The following is a 24,658-nucleotide window of genomic DNA, read 5'->3' on the forward strand; positions in this document are numbered from 1 at the left end:
TTCCAGATGACACTTGAGGCCGCGAAAGATGAAGTTGATGTCGCTTCAGGTACCTTTCTCGTTAACGAATTGCCTGCCCAAATTTTATTTGATTATGGAGCCAACTACTCCTTTATATCTCATGAATTTGGTAGAAAACTAGCTTTGCCTGTTGATAGACTAGATAATGCCTTATTAGTCGAAGTTGCTAGTGGCAAGTTTGTACCTGTTAGCCATCGTATGAAAAACATCTTAATTGATCTGAATGGGAATAAGTTCCACGAGGAATTATTGCCTATCGAACTTAATGGTTTCGACATCGTGCTTGGAATGGATTGGCTTAGCGCCAATGATGCCGAAATTTTATGCAAGAAGAAGATAGTGAAGGTGAACCCGCCTGGGAAAGAGTAGTTTATGGTCTATGGAGATAAACGCAGAGTAAATTCTGGAATCATTTCTCTAATGAAAGCCAGAAAATGTTTGACCAAGGGGTGTACATCATACTTAGCATTCATGATCGATGCTAAGAAGGAAAAGAAGGTGATGCATAATATTCTTGTTGTGTGTGATTATCCGGAAGTATTTCCCGAAGATCTTCCTGGATTACCGCCTGATAGACAAGTGGAGTTTAGAATAGACTTGTTGCCAGGGACGACGCCAATTGCAAAAGCACCTTATCGATTAGCACTGATATTGCCATATTTACACTTATTTTTAGGCATTATTTAAGTACTTTTTTATTAATAAATTGATAACATGTTTAGAATGAAGATACTTATGAGTTTAAATTGTTATTTTCAGCCAATACAAAGGATTTTCGAAGAAAGGGACCAAAGGTGACAAAATGGGGAACATGGGAGGCTTGGAAGACAAGAAAATAATAAATTCACGATAAGAGTTAATTTCACGACGTGGCGATGAAGCCCACGACGTGGCATGGGTGTTCAGAAGATAAGCATCGCGACACGGAGGATTTCCTTGAAGGATACGGATTGCTTGAAGCCCACGACGTGGCGCAACCTGGCCACGACGTGGCGCGAGTTTTTAAGCATTATATAAGTTCTGATGATTATTACGAAAAGGGAGACTTTTGGCAGAAGAAAAAGAGTTGCAGAAGACGAATAAGAACGAAAGAAAGGTTCTGGAAGAGGGTTTTCAACACCAAAAGAAGTAAAGGTTTATTTCTAGAACATGTCTTTCATTAGTTTTAGCTGTGTTAGTTTAATTACTATGATGAGCAGCTGAATCTAGCTACTCTTGTTTAGCTAGATGAAGCTTTGAACTTATGAATAGTTAAATGATTATGGATTAAGCTTAGTTGGTGAAAATTTGCTTGTGTTTGATTTGTATGACCTAGCATGTTAATATTTATTTATCTAATTGTTTAATTACATGTTCTGTGTAGCTTAGTGACCATTAAACTGCATGAACCTGTTTGCCTAATAATTTAGTGAACATTGAATTGTTAGAGCTAGGATTGACCAATCTTAGTTAATAATTGGAATAAGTAAAGTTTAGCTGTGCTAGAGAACGAGAATTGTGATCATAATTGCGTTTACACAACAAATCTTATATAGCATATTTACAACTATAATTGGTTCTGTGTTTAATTATGTGTGAACATACATGGTTTGACATGAATTAATTAAATATTGGTAAGATAGAACTAAATTACTAATATAATTAAAAACCAACTTAATAATCCGTAATTGTTAGCTAACCATAAGGGAAAAGTGGATTCAATCTAAACAAGAGTGTGTGTTTTTACTTATTGAATTGGATTTAAGTTCATCTGATCTTGTAAAATCAGGTAAAACCATTTATTAAAATTGTAAGTAAATTAACTAGAACACCGTTCCCTGTGATCGACACCCGACTTACCTAAGCTATACTGTAATCTGACTAGGTACACTGCCTATAAGTGCATAGATAGTCTAAGTTTGTTAGGTTATAAATATTAAAATTAGTGGGTACTTTTGTGCACATCAAGTTTTTGGCGCCGTTGCCGGGGAACGGCTTAGTTTGTAGTTAAATTATTTGCATTAAATTAATCGATCCTTTTTGTGGAAACACAGCCACAAAAAGTTAATGTTTCAGCAAAAATAAATTTTTTTTACACAGTCCACGACGTGGCCATATACTTGCCACGACGTGGACAGGCAAAATTTTTAAAAATCTTTATTTGGTAGTTAGTTTTTCTTATTTTAGTTCAGTTTTACGTTTTAGTTTAGCAAATTGCAGGAGTTCATGACCAGAAGCTCAAACACACACTTGGTGCCACCACTGGAAGACCCCGAATCTGCACTTCACAAGAAAAAGACACCCTTGCAAGAATTGAAGTCAGCCTTTTCTAGGAAGTCGGGAAAGAAGACAGGAGAGTCCAGCTCATCAGCGAAGCACAAGAGCAATTTTGAGCATTTGGAACACACACCCGTGCAAACCGAGTCCGAAAGCGATACCGAGCCAGAATTTGAAGAACACACAAGTGAACCCGAGAACGAGCCAAGGAACGAGATGGCAGCGATTGAAGAAATGTCCATGGGAGCATACAAAAAGCGGATTCGAGATGACATGGGTCCTGGGTTAGTCCAACCCGCAATTCCTGCCACTGCCACATTCGAACTAAAGGGACACATATTGACAGCACTGAAGGACATCCCATTTTTCGGGAAGGATCATGAGGATGCTTTTAAGCATCTAGACGAAGTCAACGACATTGCTGATTACTTTAATGTCCCAAATGTCACAAGAAATACAGTCTTGCTTAGGATGCTTCCTATCACTTTCAAAGGAGCTGCTAAGGAGTGGTTAAAAGCACTCCCACCAGGTACAATCACCACTTGGGCTCAAATGCGTGAGCAATTCCTGGACCAGTTCTGCCCGCCATCCAAGATAGCCAAACTCAAGAAGGCGATAGCCAACTTTGAGCAACAACCGGGAGAGTCACTATACGAAGCATGGGAGCGGTACAAGGGCCTACTCAGAAATTGTCCTCAACATGACCTAAATGTGCAGCAAGAGATGTCAATCTTTTATGATGGGGTCAATGTAATGACAAGACAACTCCTTGATTCTCAAGGACCGTTGACAAAGAAAAATCCAAGGGAGGTCAAGGAGCTCATCGAAGAATTCGCAAAACACTCTCGCGAGTACCATAACCCGAGGCAAGACGGAAGTAAAGGCGGTGGAGGGACCCAAACTGAAGAAATTGCAGCTGTCATGGCCATGCTAAATAACATGGATCGCCGGATAACACAAATGGACCAGTCGATACATGCCATAAGAGTAGGATGTGAGCGATGCAGTGGTCCACACTTGACCAAGGACTGCAATATGGATGAGTATGGGAACAGAAAAGCTCAAGTGTGCTACTCTAGTGGGGATAAGTTTGATGACGAATGGAGGAAACCAAAGAAGGAGTGGCTGCCCTATGAAGAGTATAAAAAGCAAAAAGAAGAGAAGTATAGGCAGACAGGTCGAGGCTTTTACCAAAAGGAGCAGCCACCAACCGAGAAGAAACCCGACCTAGAGACCATTTTGATGAAGTTTATGGAGGCTTCGGAAAAGAGACATGATGCCACGGATTCCGCTATCATGGAACAACAAACCTTGATGAAGAACCAGCAAGCCTCCATCCACAACCTTGAAGTACAACTTGGTCAACTAGCCACTTTAGTCCATGAAAAATTGTCCCCGAAGAAACCCGAAGTAAAAGCCCAATCTCACGTAATGGCCATCGATACTGAAGAAGATACAATATCCGAGTTCCTGGAGGCGTTGGAAGAACAACCGCAGCAGCCCAAGAAATCAAGGATCGAAAATGGAAAGAACACTGAACCAGGCTCGCCACGACGTGGCATGCCTCTGGCCACGACGTGGCGCAAGTCTGAGCAAAAATCTGCTGAGCCTATTCCAGATTATCATCCACCTATGCCATTTCCCACCCGTGCAGCACTTAGTCAACTGGAGAAGGAACATTTAGAGTTTGTGAAGCATGCGAAAGGGATTCCAATTAATACTCCCTTTGTTGAGTCCTTATCCAAAGCTTCCGAGAACCGGAAATTACTGCAAGACTTGATAGATACGCGAAGGCAATTAAAGAAACAGTCTACAGTGATTCTAAGTGAGCAAATTTCAAAAGTTGTGTTGGGAGAAACACCAGAAAAGATGGGGGATCCTGGACGCCTCACTCTTCCATGCGAGTTTGGGAATAAAATGAAGGTTAATGCTTTAGCCGATTCCGGGGCTAGCATTAATCTAATGCCTTTTTCATATTATCAAAAATTGGAGATTCAGAAGATGAAGGCTACAAAGATGAAGATTCACATGGCGAACCGTTCGGTGACACAACCCCGAGGCATAGTGGAGGATATTTTGGTGAAAATCGGAAAATTTGTTTTTCCAATAGATTTTGTAGTCTTGGACATGAAAGAAGACACGGATGTTCCGATAATCCTTGGTCGGCCATTTCTTAACACTGCTGGTGCCCTGGTTGATATCCGCGAGTCCAAGCTCACTTTGAGGGTTGGAGATGAACAAGAAGTCTTCGGGATAAGAAATGATTTTCAAGAAGATAAAGAAGAAGTGTTCACAATTAATGAAGAGAATGAACTAGAAGAGTTGGAAAAGCTTATGGAAGAAGAGATAAAGGTAGTTCATCAAGCCAAGAGGGCAAAACCCAGGGCATCTGTTCCGTATTTGATTGAAGTCATAGCTTACAAGAACCCACCTTCTTGGGTGAGCGAAGAGGACGAGGAAATGACAAGTGATGAAGATGAAGTCACTTCAAAAGAAACAAGGCCGGAGGTGAAAGAAGAGGGGAACGTTGTGGAGAGCAAGGAACACACAAAGGGCACAAAACGAAAGCATGAAGAAGATGGAAAAACTAAAAAAGAAAATTCAAAGAAGGCGTATAAAAGGAGAGTTCAAGCTTATAAACGGCGGTTCAAGGAACAAAAGATCCTGGTGGTAGACTCTTCCGAAGGGTCAACGTAGAAGGCACGGAGTCCAGCTCAAGACTCCAAGAAAAAGAAGCGCTTCTCGGGAGGCAACCCGAGTTTGGTTTGCAATTTTCTTTTTCTATTTATTTTCTTTTTAATTAGGAAAGACATCAATTCATCATCTAAAAAAAAAAAAAAACCGGTAATAAGCAGAGAAATAGCTGTAGGGGACTTTAAATAATGAAATATTTGCAAAGAAATTAGTCAATTAGATGAATATTATTAAAATTTGTCATCTGACAGGTCTCACGACGTGGGCATAGCCAGCCACGTCGTGGGCTTAATTATAATTCGCGATCTGATTTTCAAGGACCACGACGTGGGCAAAGCTCGCCACGTCGTGGCCTTTAAAAATCAGGGGGGGGGGGGACCAATCGCTTAAAACCCCTTTGACCGAGAAACCCCTTATCCCCCACTTGGAAGACTGCCGCACTCACGGGAACATCACGACCCTACTGCCAATTTCTTATTATACTTCTAAATTCGTTGCAAGATCTTGCTAATTACTCCATTTGAAATGGGACCACGACGAGCTGTCCAGCAGGAAGAGGGCCCGATAGATGTAGCAAGCATACATCCTCTATATCAATTCCCTCAAAACATTCCCCGACCGTTGCTAACAACCTACGAGAATCGACTTGGATGGTTATACAATAGGGAGTTTGCAATAGCCCCAATTATTGATTGGGGATGGCTGGGTAGAGTGGGAATGGTAGTGGAATTGGAACGTTATTGGTCGAAGACTTATGTTGGAGATCAATTTTCGTTCACTTGTCACGGGTGGAGGAATCTATTCGCCATTCAAGAACCCGTGTTCCGGGAATTGTCGGTAGAATTTTTTTTTCTACCGTTTGTTTTGAAGAACGCACCCTTGATGTCACCTACAATAGGGCACTTGTGTTTCGTCTTGGAGGTGTATATCGTGAGTGTAGTCTTCGGGAGTTTGCTTGGCGTATGGGACTCTATACGGAAGTGGAGACGCAATCTCCATTTTTTATTCCTTTCTTGCTTGGATGTGTGCGGGATTTTACTCCAGGTACTTTGGATGTGCAGTTTTGGCGGGGCATTTCTAACCATGAGTACAACACTCGTGACTCGAGTGAGTCACAAATACGGAATCCTGTGTTCCGATTTTTGCACCGCCTTATCACGTTTTCAATCAATCACAAGCATCATGGTGATAAGGTCCCCATCCAGAATCTATTTTATTTATGGACACTCATTACCCCGGGGGTTTGTTGTGATCTGCCTTATATGTTGGCAAGGTTTATGGGGAAGAAAGCGGCCAATTCTAGGCCTGGGAGCCCGATTACTGGGGGGCATTTGGTTACTCGCCTGGCTAGGTCATATCAAATTTTGAACCCTGACTTTGTGAGGAATCTCACTCGATTCCCGGACACAGACTTGACCATTCAAGTCCTGGGTGTGATGCGCGCGGTGGTGAATATCGGGGGTCGCTTTGTTATACCACCGATCGATGACGAACAGGAAGAAGTGCAGCCGGGACAGCAACCACCAGCTAGGCCGAGGCGTCGGAATGTGCGGCCTAGAGGTGAGGTCGAACGAGAGCGTGCTGCTTCGCAGTATGTGCAAGGAGTGCCCACCGACCCTTTTCAGAGTCGGGTGGGAACATATTTGGATAATCTACGAGGTCATGCTATTTACCATACCCAGCTTACTGAGGGTATCTTTTCACATTTGGGTGTGACCCGACCACCTTCTATGCCACCACAATATCCGTATTTTCCGACATGGGAGGAGCTATGGCGTCCACAAGATGATGGAGCAGGGCCGAGTGGAGCACAAGATCATGATGATGATTGATTTTATTTCTTTTGTTCTGTTTTTGATGATGTAAAACTTTATTAAGACTATTATGTTACTTTATTTCTCTTTTGGGTTGATCTCATTTTTTCAGATTAGCGTTGGAATTCTAAGGAGCATAGAAGGTTAACTTTCGAGTCGTGTTTGTCTAGTCAAAGAAGTTAAGAGTCGTGAGTCGGAACCACAATTCAAGATAAGTGTGGGGTCTATTAGGAGAGAGGTTATAGTTGGGAAATATATTTGCATAGAAGCGTCGGAAACCAGTTAGTCATTGGTCAAAGCTGCTAGAGTAAATACAGCAAACAACTCATTTTCTGCTGAGGATCAGTTTCCACGACGTGGACTCCTTGTGCCACGTCGTGGTGCTCTGGCAATTTTTAGTAGTTTAGTTTTTTGGTGTTTGCGGTTTCAACCCATATCACGACGAGATCCAGTTTATCATTGCCACATTTTTCCTTACAAATACACACTTTGACGAATTGATGTTTCGAGTTCGGTTCGTGGTTTATTTACGTATTCAACCAGTTTTCCACCGAGTTTCTATTTTTGGAAGTCCAATTGTACATTGTCCACGCTTTTGGAGATGCTCACGCCACTATCCCAGGGGAGTCTGTTCCTTTTTCTCCCTTGTCTTTAATTTTGATTTGTTTTATACATACAATGAGGGCATTGTATGAAATAAGTGTGGGGTAGGGGTAGAAAAAGTAAATTGCTAGAAAATTTGGAAAATTAAAATTAATTGAATCTAGTACTAATAATTTGAGCTATAATTGCTAGTATTATGCGGGATGATCCGATGAAAGTTCAAATGTTTAGTTGAGCCAATATACGTTATAGTGCATTTGTGGCCTCCCTTATTTTAGTGAAATCATGAAACAAAAACATAACCCCGCTTGGTTTGAGGGATGCAATAGGTTTAGCAGCCTAGACCTGAAATGTATCCAGGAAAATTATTATCATTAACCAATAAAGGTTGAGGTTGAGCGCCTCTGCTTAAGCATGTAGGGTTTTGAGTGGAAAAAAGTGAGTTACATGTGAAAAAAAAAAGAGAGAGAATTACGAGTAAAGTTTGAAGAATTTTGGAGCAAATAAAGTAAAGATCAAAAGATCAAAATTCTGAAGAAATTTAAAAAGTTGAAGATACCAGAAAAAAAAAAAATCAAACAAAGGTGGTGAATTCAAAGAAACTAAAGATCAAATGCCAAAGAAATGAATAATTCAAATAAAGCTCCATAGTGGTATCGGAAAATTGTAATTCTAGTTTATGTACGCTTAGGTTGCTCAACTAAAAATACCTTGAGGTTAGGAGGTTTTCTGCGGATGGATTCGGAGGGTTGCATAAAATGAGCATTGTTCGGAAAAAGTGGGTGAGTGTTTATGAAGATTGTGAGTATTTAAAGTATGGGGGGTACTTTAGGAGAATATTAGACACAAATGCATGCGTTGAGGTTTTGGCATAATGGCTGAACTAGAGTCGGATTGTTCTGTGTAGTTTTAGTAATTAAGAACTAAGTTGAAATTTGCTTGGGGGCAAGCAAAGCCTAAGTGTGGGGTATTTTGATATTGCCATATTTACACTTATTTTTAGGCATTATTTAAGTACTTTTTTATTAATAAATTGATAACATGTTTAGAATGAAGATACTTATGAGTTTAAATTGTTATTTTCAGCCAATACAAAGGATTTTCGAAGAAAGGGACCAAAGGTGACAAAATGGGGAACATGGGAGGCTTGGAAGACAAGAAAATAATAAATTCACGATAAGAGTTAATTTCACGACGTGGCGATGAAGCCCACGACGTGGCATGGGTGTTCAGAAGATAAGCATCGCGACACGGAGGATTTCCTTGAAGGATACGGATTGCTTGAAGCCCACGACGTGGCGCAACCTGGCCACGACGTGGCGCGAGTTTTTAAGCATTATATAAGTTCTGATGATTATTACGAAAAGGGAGACTTTTGGCAGAAGAAAAAGAGTTGCAGAAGACGAATAAGAACGAAAGAAAGGTTCTGGAAGAGGGTTTTCAACACCAAAAGAAGTAAAGGTTTATTTCTAGAACATGTCTTTCATTAGTTTTAGCTGTGTTAGTTTAATTACTATGATGAGCAGCTGAATCTAGCTACTCTTGTTTAGCTAGATGAAGCTTTGAACTTATGAATAGTTAAATGATTATGGATTAAGCTTAGTTGGTGAAAATTTGCTTGTGTTTGATTTGTATGACCTAGCATGTTAATATTTATTTATCTAATTGTTTAATTACATGTTCTGTGTAGCTTAGTGACCATTAAACTGCATGAACCTGTTTGCCTAATAATTTAGTGAACATTGAATTGTTAGAGCTAGGATTGACCAATCTTAGTTAATAATTGGAATAAGTAAAGTTTAGCTGTGCTAGAGAACGAGAATTGTGATCATAATTGCGTTTACACAACAAATCTTATATAGCATATTTACAACTATAATTGGTTCTGTGTTTAATTATGTGTGAACATACATGGTTTGACATGAATTAATTAAATATTGGTAAGATAGAACTAAATTACTAATATAATTAAAAACCAACTTAATAATCCGTAATTGTTAGCTAACCATAAGGGAAAAGTGGATTCAATCTAAACAAGAGTGTGTGTTTTTACTTATTGAATTGGATTTAAGTTCATCTGATCTTGTAAAATCAGGTAAAACCATTTATTAAAATTGTAAGTAAATTAACTAGAACACCGTTCCCTGTGATCGACACCCGACTTACCTAAGCTATACTGTAATCTGACTAGGTACACTGCCTATAAGTGCATAGATAGTCTAAGTTTGTTAGGTTATAAATATTAAAATTAGTGGGTACTTTTGTGCACATCAAGCACCGACGGAGATGAAGGAGCTGATGATGCAACTTTAGGAGTTATTGGACAAGGGTTTCATTAGACCTAGTTCATCGCCCTGGGGAGCTCCGGTGTTATTTGTGAAGAAGAAAGATGGAAGTATGAGAATGTGCATCGATTACAGAGAGCTGAACAAGGCAACAATAAAGAATAGATATCCGTTGCCGAGGATTGATGACCTGTTCGATCAACTACAAGGTTCAAGTTATTTTTCAAAGATCGACCTAAGGTCAGGATATCATCAGCTGAAAGTAAGAGAGCAGGATATCGAGAAGACTGCATTCAGAACTAGATATGGACACTACGAGTTCTTGGTTATGTTGTTTGGACTAACCAATGCTCCGGCAGCATTCATGGATTTAATGAATAGGGTTTGTAATCCTTTCCTAGATAAATCTGTGATAGTGTTCATAGATGACATTTTGATTTATTCGAAAAGCCAAGAGGAGCATGGCAGACACTTGCAAGAAGTGTTAGAAGTCTTGAAGAAGGAGAAGTTGTATGCTAAGTTCTCCAAATGTGATTTTTGGATTCGAGAAGTCCAATTCTTGGGTCACGTGGTCAACCAAGAAGGTATAATGGTTGATCCGACAAAGATTGAAGCTGTGACAAAGTGGGAGCAACCGAAAAGTCCCACGTAGATCCGAAGCTTTTTGGGATTAGCCGGATATTACCGAAGGTTTATCCAAGGATTTTCTTCGATCGCTAGCCCATTAACAGCTTTGACCCACAAAGGAGCTACTTATGCTTGGAGCGATAAGCATAAAGAAGCATTCGAGAGACTAAAGAAGAAACTATGCGAGACACCGATACTTTCTCTACCCGATGGGGTTGAAGACTTCGTTGTTTATAGCGATGCGTCTGGGGTTGGATTGGGTTGTGTTTTGACCCAAAGAGAAAAGGTGATAGCATATGCGTCTCGACAGCTGAAGGAGTATGAAAAGAATTACCCGACTCATGATTTGGAGTTGGCAGCGGTAGTTTTCGCTCTGAAAATATGGAGACATTACCTCTATGGCACGAAGTGCAAACTTTTTACTGATTATAAGAGTCTCCAATATCTCTTTAATCAGAAATAATTGAATATGAGGCAACGACGCTGGCTAGAATTACTCAAGGACTACGACTGCGAGATACTTTACCACCCCGGTAAGGCTAATGTTGTTGCTGATGCTCTCAGTCGGAAAGTCAATCTTGAAAGGAAAAGGCCAAGAGCGTTGAGAATTGAAGTTGTCTCGACCATTGTAGAAAGTATAAAGAAAGCTCAAAGTGAAGCTTCTGAGAAGAATGACCGAAAGGAGGAACGTTTGGGCAAAATGTTGGTGTTCGGTGTAAACAGTCTTGGACTGAAGGTGTTCCAAGATCGGATTTGGGTACCTAAGTCCGGAGGGATAAGAGATCTTCTGATGGAAGAAGCTCACAAAACCATGTACTCGATTCATCCCGGTAGCACTAAAATGTATAGGGACCTAAAACCCTACTACTGGTGGCCGACGATGAAGCTTGATGTTGCAAAGTATGTGGCTGAGTGTGTGACTTGTGCGAGAGTAAAGGCGCAACATCAGAAACCGTATGGGAGTTTAGAACCATTGCCTGTGCCTATGGGTAAGTGGGAGGATATTGCTATGGATTTTGTCACTAAACTGCCCAGAACAAAGAATGGTCATGACATGATTTGGGTGGTCGTTGATTGATTCACTAAGAGTGCGCATTTCATAGCAGCCAAGGAGAAATGGTCTATGGAAAAGCTTGCAAATTCTTACGTGAAGGAAATTGTGAGGCTTCACGGTGTTCCGTTAACGATTGTGTCGGATCGTGATAACCGTTTCACCTCAAGGTTTTGGAAAAGTCTACAAGAGGAATTGGGTACCAAGTTGTGTTTAAGTACAGCTTACCATCCGCAGACTGATGGTCAAAGTGAAAGAACGATACAAACACTTGAAGATATGCTGAGAGCATGTACCTTGGAATTCCTAGGTAATTGGGATGAACATTTACCTTTGGTAGAATTTTCCTACAATAATAGTTTCCACTCGAGCATTAAGATGGCACCTTACCAAGCTTTGTATGAACAGAAGTGTCGTACGCCGTCTTGTTGGCTTGAGGCTGGGGAAAAGCAGTTTATGGGACCGGAGATAGTCCATCAAACTGCTGAAAAGTTGAAAATAATTAGGGAAAGAATGTTAGCAGCTCAGGATCGTCAAAAGAGCTATGCTGACAAAAAGCGAAGACCGATGACTTTTGAAGTTGGAGATTCGGTTTTGCTTAAAGTCTCGCCGTGGAAGGGACTTATAAGATTTGGTAAAAGGGGAAAGTTGAGTCCAAGGTTTATTGGACCGTTTAAAGTTCTTCAGAGGATTGGGAACCAAGCTTACAAGTTCGAACTACCAGAAGAACTGAATGAAATTCATAACACTTTTTCATGTGTGTTATTTGAGGAAGTTCACGGGAGAAGTTCCCGACATAATTCCAATTTCTGAATTGAGAATTGATGAGAACAAAAGGTTGATTGAAGAACCAGAGGCAATTATTGACCAAAAGACTAAGAAGTTGCGACACAAGATGGTCGAGTTAGTGCTTGTCTGATGGAAACACACGAATGGGCCGAATCTCACCTGGGAGACGGAGAGTGACATGATTGGTTTGAGTGTATTAAGTATATTGTTGTTCATGTGTATAATTTTGTTGTTATAAGTGTGAATGTATATTCATTCTCTTCTATCTCATAGATCTGATTTATTTCCTATGAAATAGGTGTTATGTGAGTGTGCCTCATCTGTTATGTGGAATATGTATTGAATGAAAATGATATACAGGTTTTAAACTATGTATGAAAATATATATTTTTATCTACTAATATGTTGGGTAGAACATGGGTAGATAGTTGGTGTGTAATAAACAGATGAGAGGCCTCGATGTTGTTTTTGTTGTTGATCTAGTTATTCAACGGAGTATGGATAACGACCACAGACTCTTTCTAGACAGTCCAGTGGAACGCTAGCAGGTTCATAACCTGTAGGTGTCGTGAACGATGTGTTCACCGGTGTACTCTATCCCCCTCATGGTTGCCTTTAGGATACCTATTGTTGAGGAAACCCCTTAGCAGTAATGTCCGTCCCGATGAAAATCCTAGATTAGGTCCCTTGAGATAAATGTTATTTTAGGGACGTAAAGTGAGGATAACGGGAATGGGTAATCGGGATAGTGATTGGTTGGTGAAATTAAATATAATTTATTTATTGTGGGTTGAAAACCCTATATGCTCACCAGGCTCCCAAGCGTGACCCACCCAGTTTTATTTGTATTACAGGAAGTGGCGCAAGGGCGTAAGATGGATGAATCATCGAGTTGTTTTGTTTACAAGTCTGTATATGTATATATTTGTTGAATGACTTGTAATGTTATCGTTTATGCTTTATGGTTTGTATCGAAACATGACATCCCGAGTTTTGATTATATAATGAAAATGCATCTCTTGATGAAATGCTTTGATAAATATTATTTTATCATGTTTTGTTTTGGGAACAAAATTCGCAACACTTTTAAATCAAAAGGATTTACTCTGAAATTATTTTAAAAAGCATAAATGAAATCGGTCTTTTCTGGTCGAGATTTTGGGGATGTCACATAATACAAGAATATAAGTCAGACTTTATTTGTTCCTTTTATCCTAAGTGGGTAAAAGCGATATCTTGGGCCCCTTGATGATTTTGTGTTGACTTATGTGCCAGGCCCGGTCAGGATTGAATTGATGTGTTAAATTAAATTCTATGTCAAACAAATCAAAAGTCGGGAAACAAATTGTTGGACATTGAGTATGACTCTATTCCATGTATTTTCCACACGATATCTTGCAGAACGGAGGATTATATGATCCTTTATCTAAAGGACGCGTCATTGACTAGGTCAGAGTTTGACAACGGCTTTTGAAAGCTACGATTGCTAATCAGATTTTGAAGTTGCATTGGCAGTTATAGTTATTAGACTTATCTAAGTGTGAGACTGTTAGATTAGGTGTCTAAGCCCATAACTATAATTGGTATGTACTTGATCTGATAGTAGCATGGTCCTTTTGGGTTGCCTTCACCAATGCAACTTGACAGGATGACTTTTTTAGAAAGGGGTTGATAAATGATTTATTAATATATTATAATAATAATATATTAATTGAGAAATCAAATTATTTAATTAGTATTAATCATAAATTAATTTTGGGATTAAAGGAACTGATTAAAAGTAAGGGGACTGGTTTTGCAAATCATTGATAGTTGCAAAATGGGTTGTTGGATCACCTTGGAAGGATTGGACGAAATATATGGGAAGCCCATAGAAGATTTTGTCCAAGGGGGCCTTTTGGAAGGTTTCCATGGACTGCTTAAGGCTTAAGCAATCACATTAGGGTTTCCACCTAAAACCCTAGCAGCCCCTTGACTATATAAAGGACCCTTGACTTACAGTTTTCGACCCTATGCTGTTCTAAGAGAACCCTAACCAAATTTTGTAGAGCCTCAATCACCTGTTTCCTTCATCCTTTGCTAAGTGGTGTTTGTGACTCCATTAGAGGTGCAATGCTTTGGGCACTAAGCTCTTGAAGGTTAAGATCAAGCTATTAACAAGAAATCACTACTAGAAAAAAGGCCTTTTACGACGCTCATTGCGCGTCGTAAAAGGCTCAGACGACGTGCAAATGCGCGTCAAGGAAGGCCCTGTCATAAAGAGAGACAACGCGCTTTTGCGCGTCGTCTATAGATGACGCGCATTTACGACGCGCATTTACGACACGCAATGCGTATCAAGGAAGACCCTGTCATAAAGGAAGACGACACGCATTCGTGTGTCGTAACCTTACGACGCGCGTGTTAATGACACGCAATGCGTATCAAGGAAGCCCCTGTCAAGAAAGGCCATGTCATAAATGAAGATGACACACATTTTTGCGTATCGTAAATTTAAATGTTTAAAAAAAATTATATATTTATTACTTTTTAAATTAAGTTTGCATTTAATTTCTTATAATATAAATAAAATACAATATACAAAAAATACAATCCATTGCATAATATAAAATAAAATTTCATACTCAAAAAATAAAATAAATTGCACAAATTATAATGTCATACAAAGAATCATTCAAATGTTAAACAAAAATAATACATTGCTAACATGTGTTATACATTCCTATAAAACTAACAAATAATCATACAACTCTGTTTCTTACTGGAAAGGAATGCCAAACATGATTAAAAAGTCTCCCTTAATCTTGATTACTCACCTGCTTAAGTAGAATGTTGTTGTTGAAAAGGTTACCTAGCAACAGAGGGGCAAAAACGTCTTTTTGACTCTCATTTACCCAGGGGTAAGCCCAACAACAGCTAAATTAAGGTTTGGATTTGGTTGACTGGGGCACCACCACGATATCCACCACCACCACGACGTCCACAGTTCCATTACCAAAGACTACCTAGAAAAGATTCCAGAAAAATTAATAATGAAGAAACTATAGGAAGACTGAAGATAATATTATTGAAAGTGATTATGTAAAGTGTGAACAAAGGGGAAGAAGATTCTCTGTTGTAACTTGTTTCTTGGAGGAGATTCTCTGTTGCTAACTTGTCTCTTTTTAGACTCTCCACCTTGTTCTCTTAAACCAAAATGAAGACTTCAATGAGGATTCACACAACAACCATTGATAGTAGCAAATCAGGAAGCACAATGGTTCAATCCCATTCAAGTTTCTTTGGACCTATCAGCAAGATAAGAATACAAAATTCTTGTCATGATGGAAAGATTAAAAGCTAGTAAGATTTAAATCTTTGCATAATGGAAGAAAATGATGGAGGAAGAGCAGGAGCAGGAGAAGGAGCCACAAATAATACTAGCCCAAATAGGTTGATCATATGTTTGATGATCCTTTCTGTTTCACCTACAATAAAAAAAAACAATTTATAGACCCACATTTCACTTTGTTTCTCATAAAGTGGTAAAAAATTTTAAAAGAAAAAAGATATCGGGAATGGAAATAAGATTTGGACTTCCAACCATTGATCTAAGCCACATGATTTTACTCTTACCCTCTTTTCCTCCACTATAATTACAACGAACTGCATATAAGTTTGTATGGAAAGCTTTCCCTTCAATTTCTAGCTTCTCTATTTTAGGCATTCCTGAAAAAAAATCCAAGAAACCTGTTTATATATTAATTGAAATTACAAAGTAACAAAAATGATAGATAAGAAGAGAAATAAGGTCAAGTCTAGAAGACAAGACTAGGGGAAACAGGGCAGTTTCAGATATGCAGTTTCACTCGATCTTCCAAATGTATCTGTTACAATGAATTCACATCTGAAGAAATTACCAATGTTATCAAATCACAGCTTATATGGGCAAGAACATTATGATTGTAATGGCTTAAAGGATTTGTTCTCTTCTGAACAAATGTACCTATCTTTTTTATTTTTAATACGGTATGATAAAATAAGTATTTAATATTTGAAAATATGAAACAAAGTAAGTTTTATAATGTCGAAGGATTAAAATCCTTACCAGTAACCGCAAGCATCTCAATTCTTGTAATCTCTTAAATGTAACATAATATTTAACAAATTTGCATTTTAAGAAAAGTATATAAAATAAATCTTGAAAAATACAAAAGTAATACCTAGGAGAATTACATCAGTTGGCTCTGACAACTTCAGCTCACCAACAACCGAATCGCTACGAACAGGTGCATACCTTCAAAATATAGAAAAAAAGGTTTTTTTATATAGATGTATATGTATAGATTAGTGAACTAAATAAAAAAAGGTAGAGATATTAATTACCCGAATAATAAAAAAGCAATTGAATACTCACTCGGGGCTTGCGAATCTCATTACATGTTCCATTATTAAGCATGTTAAAAGCTCTCGTGTAATGTATTGAACTAAAGGGCATTGAGCTTCACTGCATACCTGCATGCTAGCATGTCCAATGTCAATGAAGGCTACATTGAGCTGCTCATTTTCAGGTAAGTCATTTTTGTATATTCCATAAGCTAAAGCAGTGGCTGTTGTCTCATGCATCAACCGTAGAGGATGCAAACCGGCAATAGTAGCTGCATCCATTACAGCTCTTCTTTGAAGATCAGTGAAGTAGATAGGTACCCCAATACAGCAATCCACAACTGCTGCATTCAAATTCTTTTCAGCTATTGTCTTCATGTTTGAGAAAACCATTCCCATAACTTGTGTTGGGGTGAATGACTTTGTTTCCCCAAGATACCTTGCATTGATCAATGGGAAACCATCGGGTCCCTCAGTAACTGAAAAAGGCAAAGCCTTGAGATCTTGTTGCAATTCAGGATCAGAAAAAGGACGCCCTATTAACCGCTTAATTTGGGAAATGGTGTTTTTTGGGTTCATCATACTGGTTGCAGCACCAGCTGTTCCAAGAAAACGCTGTTTATCACCAAAACACACAAGAGCAGGAGTCTCACGTTTTGACTCATCATTAAGAACAACATCAATTCCCCTTTGTCTGGCAACTGCCACAACACAACTCTCATTCCCAAGATCAAATCCAACTACGCTCATCTTTGCTGAGTAAAGTAACTCGTTTAATTAATGAGAAGTTACTCTGCCTCACAAGAATCAATCTGCACAGATGAAAGGTAATTAGATTTATCAACAACTGTTCGATTACTCATAATCTGCTTAACAAACCACAAGATAAGAACCATTAATGAAAATATTCACAAAACATCAATGAAGATTGTGATAATCTTCATCAGAACTCTCATCTTACACCTTATATTCACTCTGGGCAGATATTAAGGATGGATGAAGCTCCTTTGAAGCCATGAGATGGTGTATCAATCTTTCATCTCTTTCTTTAGAAAATAATTTTAACATGACCTCCCTCCCAAGAACTCCGTCAGCCCAAGCGCCCAACCCACTCCAGTAAATTTGCTGGAATGCATATCCAACACGTTGCAATGCCAAAAATAAAAAATAAAAAAATTATGTAAGCAAAATAAGCATATCAAATAATATAAAAAATTAATTTTATTCTTATGTTATATCAAGAGGAAATATATTAGGAGCCATTCGTATGGCAAGTTTATACGATATAATTGAAACTTCTATGTAAAACCAGATAAACATAAAAGCAAAAAAAAAAAAGGAACAGTTTTGTTGTAAACTTAATTTCTATCTTTTTTTTACATAATGAATCATCTAAAATTGAGAGAGAAACAACAAAGCTAAAACATTCATATTTTTTTATAAAATCAAACATTCATATAAATTGAGTTCATTCTTCTAAATTCTAACCCTTTCTAACATTATAATAGATCAACTCAAGAAGGCCCATCTTTCTCAATCCCAAAAGGTGCCTCTAAATGCCAAATCATTAACAAGGACTTTTCACAAACACTTAGCGTGCAAATTTAAAGGCCACATTTTGAAGCTGATCCATGAAACTAAAAATAGACATACATGTGTGGATTGTTAATGCTTCTGATGTTGAAATAGCTAGTTCCACTGCATCTGTGATGTCAACTCTATGAGATTTGGGGTTTATCCCATTTTACCCTTTTAAAGATCCAAAATTGCCCCTTTCAAAATTAAAGTTAACCCAGCAGCCATGGCAAGAATCAAACTCAGCAGCAACATTTTCAAAAGGAAAAACAAAATATTTTGATCAACCGCAAACCAAACAAGAAGATTCCAGTATTGCCCTTTGTATATGACATAACAATGAACCCAATAGTCTTGACTAGGATCAAAATCAGCGAAGAACAAGAAACCCTTCCATAAATTTGTCAATCATGGACCAATAACAAAAAAAAAACTTTTGATCAAGCAGCCCCTGCTTCTCAAACCAAGGAGATTAGAAGAAAAAAAATATCAAAGAAGAGGCTACTGCGATAAAAAGGAACAGGGGTGCACCCATTTTTTTCCCAGTAATACCGAATTCTATCAAAATTAACAAGCTGACCAAAATGCCCCTTAATAAGTAACCACTATTTTCGAAAGCAATACAATCCAGAATAGATGAGCAAAAATAAAATCAGATAGAAGGTGCGTGAGAGAGAGAGAGAGATGGTACCGTGTGCTTGAGATATGTGGCGGCTCTTCTGAACTTTCTACGGATCTGTAAGGAGGGTCAAGGGAAATCAAATTCAGGAATCAAGAACTTGGATTCCATAAATACGAAATCCTAAGTCATTAGTTAAAACCCTAAGTCATCAGTTAATAGAGAACAACATTACATGCTTCCTTCTGCGGACATTTACCCCAATTTCCTCTTTCGTCTCTCACTCTAGAAACCCTAATCCCTCCGCCACAATGAACACCATTACAGTTTCCACGGCGCCTTGAAAGCCCTAACCTGAATCTCTCGATCAGAAGCGTATCTAGAAGGAAGCAGGTCAAGGAATAGTGCAAGAAAACTATTGGCGAGTATTCTCAATAACAGCAGAGAGATGAAGAAGGTGAAATTACAGCAACGATGAAGTAGATGAATGGAAATCAGAAGCCCTTTTTCTTGATTGAGATGATGAAGTCGAGAGATGGAGATGAAATCGTAACCTTCGATCTTTGATTGAGAAGTTGCACAATAGTGTGAGGAGAATGAAAGATGCGTGATAATGCTTAGGGTAGGGAGGGTAGCGGGCTTTTCTAATTTTTTGGCTTTTCTTTTCCCGCTTGTAACTAAGGAACGCGCGTTCATTAAAATTATAAAGCGACACATATAGAGGGCGCGCATTTAAGGTACAGCGCCCTCCGTGTTTTTAATTTTTTTTCTTTTGACACTAATTTAAAGGCACGCAATAATGCGTGACCTAAATCCTTAAATTTTCTGAAGAGATGACACTCTTTTAATGTCACTCTCGTTTGCGTAACATAAATTAATGAGTGTCGTAATTTGCGCGTCGTAAAAGGCCTTTTTTCTTGTAGTGAATGTATTCTTCTAAACCCTAATATGTATAAATTTTGATTTTATATAGTAGATATAGGGTTCTTGCTTTGGAAAATTAATTTGCATGTATAACTTGAGAAAAACCTAGATCCAAAGCAAATAAGGTTGCATGTGCACATAGGAATGTAGATATGCTCAAAACCCATCATAAAGTTTCCAACTTTATCCATTAGAATGGTCCAAACAACCAAGATATAGTCTTTAAGTCTCAAAAGGACCAAAAGTGCATCTTTTTCAACTTAATCCGTTAAGTCCAAGCTCCGAGCCTTTAGATCTGAATCAAAATGATGTTTAGATGGATAAAGTTTCCAACTTTATCTATTACAAGGTCAAAATCATTCAAGATCTAAACTTTATGCACTAAAGTGACCAAAAGCTCATAACACCCAAAACGAGCTAGATTTAACAAATGCATCATTAAGACTCAAACTTTATACCTCTAGAAGAAATATCAATGTGAACAAAGTCTGGATCTACAAGCTCCAATAGAACCAACACTTCTCCATTGAGCTTCTTCTCCAAGATGCACCAAGTACACTCCAAAGCACTCAAAAACACCTTCTGTTTGCTCACATGGATCAAACTAGGGTTAGGGTTTCAAGGGAGGGTGTTGGAGAGGTGGAGGCTGAGAATGGAATGGGTTTGGGGATGTTAAGGAGCTTAAATATGGCTCAAACCATGAAAATAGGGTTTAGGTTCTGACCGCGTATGCCCAACGTACTCCTAGTACGCTAAGTGTACCAGGGATGTCCAGTATACCCATCGTACTTCCTGTACACCTAACGTACTAGACTAAGCTCAAAACCTTCCTAACTTCCAATGATCATAACTTCTTCGTTCCAACTCTGTTTTCGAAGATCTTTATATCCACGGAAAGGTATCGAGGAGCTCTACAAACCTATGTAATTACTTTAGACTTAAAACACATTAAAATAAAATTCTTAATTCATAAAAGAAGTCTAAAACACCACTTTTCCCAAAGCCCAAAGCCTTATGATACTTAATCTTCGGATCATGGCTCTGAATTATGAAACGAATCGAAATAGGGTGTTAACAAGATGTTGGCCAAATGGTGGTCAATGTCGTGAACTTATCTGTATGAGTGAGCAGGCTTTTAAGAAACTGTGCATTATCTTACAACAAGATGGTGGTCTTCAAGCCACTCAACGTATGTCCGTTGAAGAGCATGTTGCAACGTTTTTTGCACATTGTGGGCAATGATTTTAGATATCGATTTGTCTCTTGGCTATATTGTCGCTCTATAATCCATACAAGTAGGCGCTTCCATTGATTTCTCTGAACAATTATATCACTAGAAAGTCGTTATATGCAAAAACAAAAGGTGATGTTGCACAAAAAGAAATTCAAGAGAAAAGGCGATTTTATCCTTACTTTAAGAATTATATAGGGGCAATTGATGGGACACATGTTCATGTCAAAGTATCTAACAAAGATTCCTTAGATATCATGGTCGCAAGGGATACCCTACGATAAGTGACTTAGTTGCTTAAATTTGATTTAAATTTTACATACATTTTAAGTGGCTAGTAGGGTACAACATCAGACTCAAGGAGACTAAAGAATGCACTAAATAGAGAAGATAAAATAGTAATTCCAAAGGTTAATTTTTTAATACCAAAATTATTCTTGTGTGCAATCTCATTTTTAATAAAAAAACTAATTACAACTTATATGTAGGTCGATATTGTTTGGTAAACTCTGGTTTGCCTCATACAAATACACTAATGGCACCATATCGAAGTGTCAAGTATCATTTGAAAGAGTATTCTGCATGAGCCCCTGAAAATGCAAAAGAGTTGTTTAATCTCCGCCATGCTTCATTACGTAACGCTATAGAACGGGCATTTGGTGCTCTAAAGAGAAGATTTCCTATTGTTAGAAGTACACATGAACTTTTTATTCTTCTGAAACACATTCAGACATTTTCTTGGCATGTTATATTTTACATAACTTTTTGTTGGAAGAAGATTGAAACAAAAATCTTGAAGATGAGGTCTTATAGGAGATGTTAAATGAACTAAGAGAGGAAGTGCAACATACTTTAAGAGAGACATGTAAGGGTAATGTTGCGGCAGAGCGGATGAGGAACTTAATTGCAAATCAAATGTGGGCTGATTACTTACCAAATCCAAACCATGAGATAGATATATCAATGTAGCTACTAGTTTTTCATTATAGCATTTCAATTTGATTTTATATGGATCATTTGTGTTTGACCTGTATTTTGTATGAATCGTTAGTGTTTGCCTTTATTTGTGTTTATTTATTTTTTGAGCATGTTATTTACTCATAACCTGTACACTTTCTAAGTATATTTTTTCATGTTATCAATGTATGGTTCGTTTATTTATGATAATATGCAAGTCATAATGATCAATGAAGAACATGTTTAGTAAGAAACAACAAATAAAATGGATAGACTGGATAGATTATTGTTTTATTCAAGCTATGTTGACACAACAAGAGAAGCGAAATAAGATTAGGGGGAATTTTATCCCATAAGCATACACCAACATAGTAGAGGAGCCTAATCAAAATATTGGGAAGATCTTAACAAAAAATCATTTAAAGAATCGTTTGAAAACTTTAAAATCGGGTTTTTCAAAATGGTATGACATGTTCCACGGAACATCATTGAGTGTGTTCGGTTGGAATTTTGAAACACAACTAATTGAAGCGAACGAGGAAGTGTGGGCCAACAACCTAATTAATGTAAGTTTTCGTATCATATTTTACGTAGTTCTGTATACATTTATGTTATTTTCTAAACAATAATTATATTTGGGATTGTGTGTTACAGTCAAAGCCTGAGGCAATTTCATTGAAGTCCATAAAAATTCCAAACTACAATGAAATGATAGCTTTGTTTGTGAGAGATAGAGCTTTAGGGGTGCATGTTGAAACCCAAAATAGAAGAATGCTCGATCGAATAGGATTGGGGATATCAAAGTAGAAGCAATTGAAGAAGTAGATGGGTTACTAGCAAGAAATGACATAACACATGAGAAACAACCGAAAAATTATGATGATGATGGTGATAATGATAATGCTTTTCACCAGTGCAAAATTCAAGTTCTGAGAAGTGCAAAAGTTAAAAAAGGAATCAAGAAATTGAAGATGAAGATGAACCTGAAGCTGAATCTGAATCGTTTGAAAAGGTTAGTATGAGTGTAGTTAAAGACGTGGCTTCTGTTATGAGGGTAGGTAACAAAATCTTTGAAAACTTTTAACATCGAGTGTATACTGGTGATGGAATTTATAAAGAATTACAACCGATGGATTTGGAACCCGATAAATTAGCATAAGCTCTCATATTTTTATCGTGAAATTAATTTGATGTGGGGACATTATTTAAAGTTTCATTTAAAATATGAAAAGGTTTGCTGAGAAAAAATAGATGGGTACAAGTAAATAACTTACTTAGGAGGTTAGTTTTTTGATTTTTTATTAGTTTTACTTCATACTTTTTGGTTTTTGATTTGAGTTGATATATTGGAATTTGTTTGATTATTATTACATTGACTTTAAATTGGTTTCTTATTGATTTGTCTTTAATTGGTCATCTTCTTGTTGTGTTCTATATAAGGTTGTAAAAATCGCTCGACGGTAGCTCGACGGTCGACTGACGATAAACGATTAATCGGACTTGGCGTAGATTAATCGGAGACCCTAAATTATTAATAAAATCATTTAAAAATTAATATTTCCTAAAAGATTAAGTATTTGAAAATATAAAATTTTGAAATTTTAGCATATTATTTAAAATTTGAAAACTTACAAATTTGAAAATTTAAAATTTTAGTTTAAAATTTGAAAATTAAAAATTTTGAATTTTTTAAATATTTCCCTCCTATGACCGCCGAGGACCGCCAAGACCGAGTTTGACCGATTTTGAACAATTTCCTCCAAGCACCATAATCGTAATCGATTCAAGGCTGCCAAACGATTTATCGCCGATTAATCGGCCGCCAAGGCCGATTTCTGTAACACTGGCTCTATATATATACTTTTGTTATGTATCAGGTTATGCATTTTTTTTTTCACTTTTTCTCACTTTATATTGGTTTTGTTTGAAAAAATAATACAAACGAAGAACATACTTGAATTCTGATTAATAATGACTTATGCATTAATGATTTTTGTATAAGTAATCATGTGAAAAAAATAAGTAAAGAAGTCGAGAAGGAGGCAACAGTTGGCAAAAAAAAATGTTTAGGCATAATTTTGTTTTCAAGAGAATCGTGTTGTATATATTCAAAGTTATGATAAAAAGATGACAACTGTATAATTGTCTACTTTTAATTTTCATTTATTTTCCCTCAAATTCGGGAAAATATACTTTGCTTTCCTTTCCCTTTCTTTATTTTCTCTCCATATTTTTTATTCTTTTCTTTTTCTTTCTTTTAAATGGAACCCGGGAACACGATATAAATGAATTCACTTCCACCTTGTTCACCGACGCCTCCATGCAACCATATTTTTCAGTTGAAGCCTTCTAAACTCGAGTAGATTGGTCGAGTATGTCAGGTTTGAAAAATTGAGATTAATATAAGTTCTAATTTAATAATAGTCATTGTGAGACCCATGTATTACATGAGTTAATTTAAAAAAATAAATATAAATGTTTAAATATTTGAGAACTTTGAATTTATAAGAAAACAAGAAAAATAATGAATTATTATAATGAAAATGTTTTTTATCTTTTAAATTTAAATAAATAAACAAAATAAACTAATAAATTTAATTTTGAGAATTTTGAAATTAAAAAGTAAGTTAATTAATGTATCCATTTATTATTATATTTATTATAATTATTATATTAAAATATTATAAAAAATAGAAAATTTTATAAAATGACACGTGGAAAAAAATTAATTTAAAATAACTACAAAATAGCATTTAACAAATTAAATAAAAATATAATAAATAATAAAAAAATCTTTATTTATTAGAATACATATAAATATTAATATAAACTCAAAATTATCCCGAA

General features: G+C 37.1%; 1 protein-coding gene and 1 non-coding gene across 2 annotated transcripts; both read right to left on the reverse strand.

Moving 5' to 3' along the window:
• Positions 1-2,877: 2,877 nt before the first annotated feature.
• Positions 2,878-2,984, reverse strand: LOC128133991 (small nucleolar RNA R71). The gene has a single exon (XR_008232316.1). It is a non-coding gene; the product is annotated as a small nucleolar RNA R71 (small nucleolar RNA).
• A 12,495-nt stretch (positions 2,985-15,479) lies between these two features.
• On the reverse strand, positions 15,480-17,255 carry LOC111878321 (heat shock 70 kDa protein 15-like). The gene is made up of 7 exons (XM_052771461.1): positions 16,537-17,255; positions 16,343-16,416; positions 16,228-16,260; positions 16,126-16,129; positions 15,962-16,026; positions 15,756-15,869; positions 15,480-15,607 (listed from the first exon to the last, which is right to left on the reverse strand). The coding sequence occupies exons 1-7, from the start codon at positions 17,253-17,255 to the stop codon at positions 15,480-15,482; spliced, it is 1,137 nt and encodes a 378-aa protein (XP_052627421.1).
• Between the last annotated feature and the right edge of the window lie 7,403 nt (positions 17,256-24,658).

This window comes from Lactuca sativa, chromosome 4 (assembly GCF_002870075.4).
Source record: "Lactuca sativa cultivar Salinas chromosome 4, Lsat_Salinas_v11, whole genome shotgun sequence".
NCBI classification, from domain to species: Eukaryota; Viridiplantae; Streptophyta; class Magnoliopsida; order Asterales; family Asteraceae; genus Lactuca; species Lactuca sativa.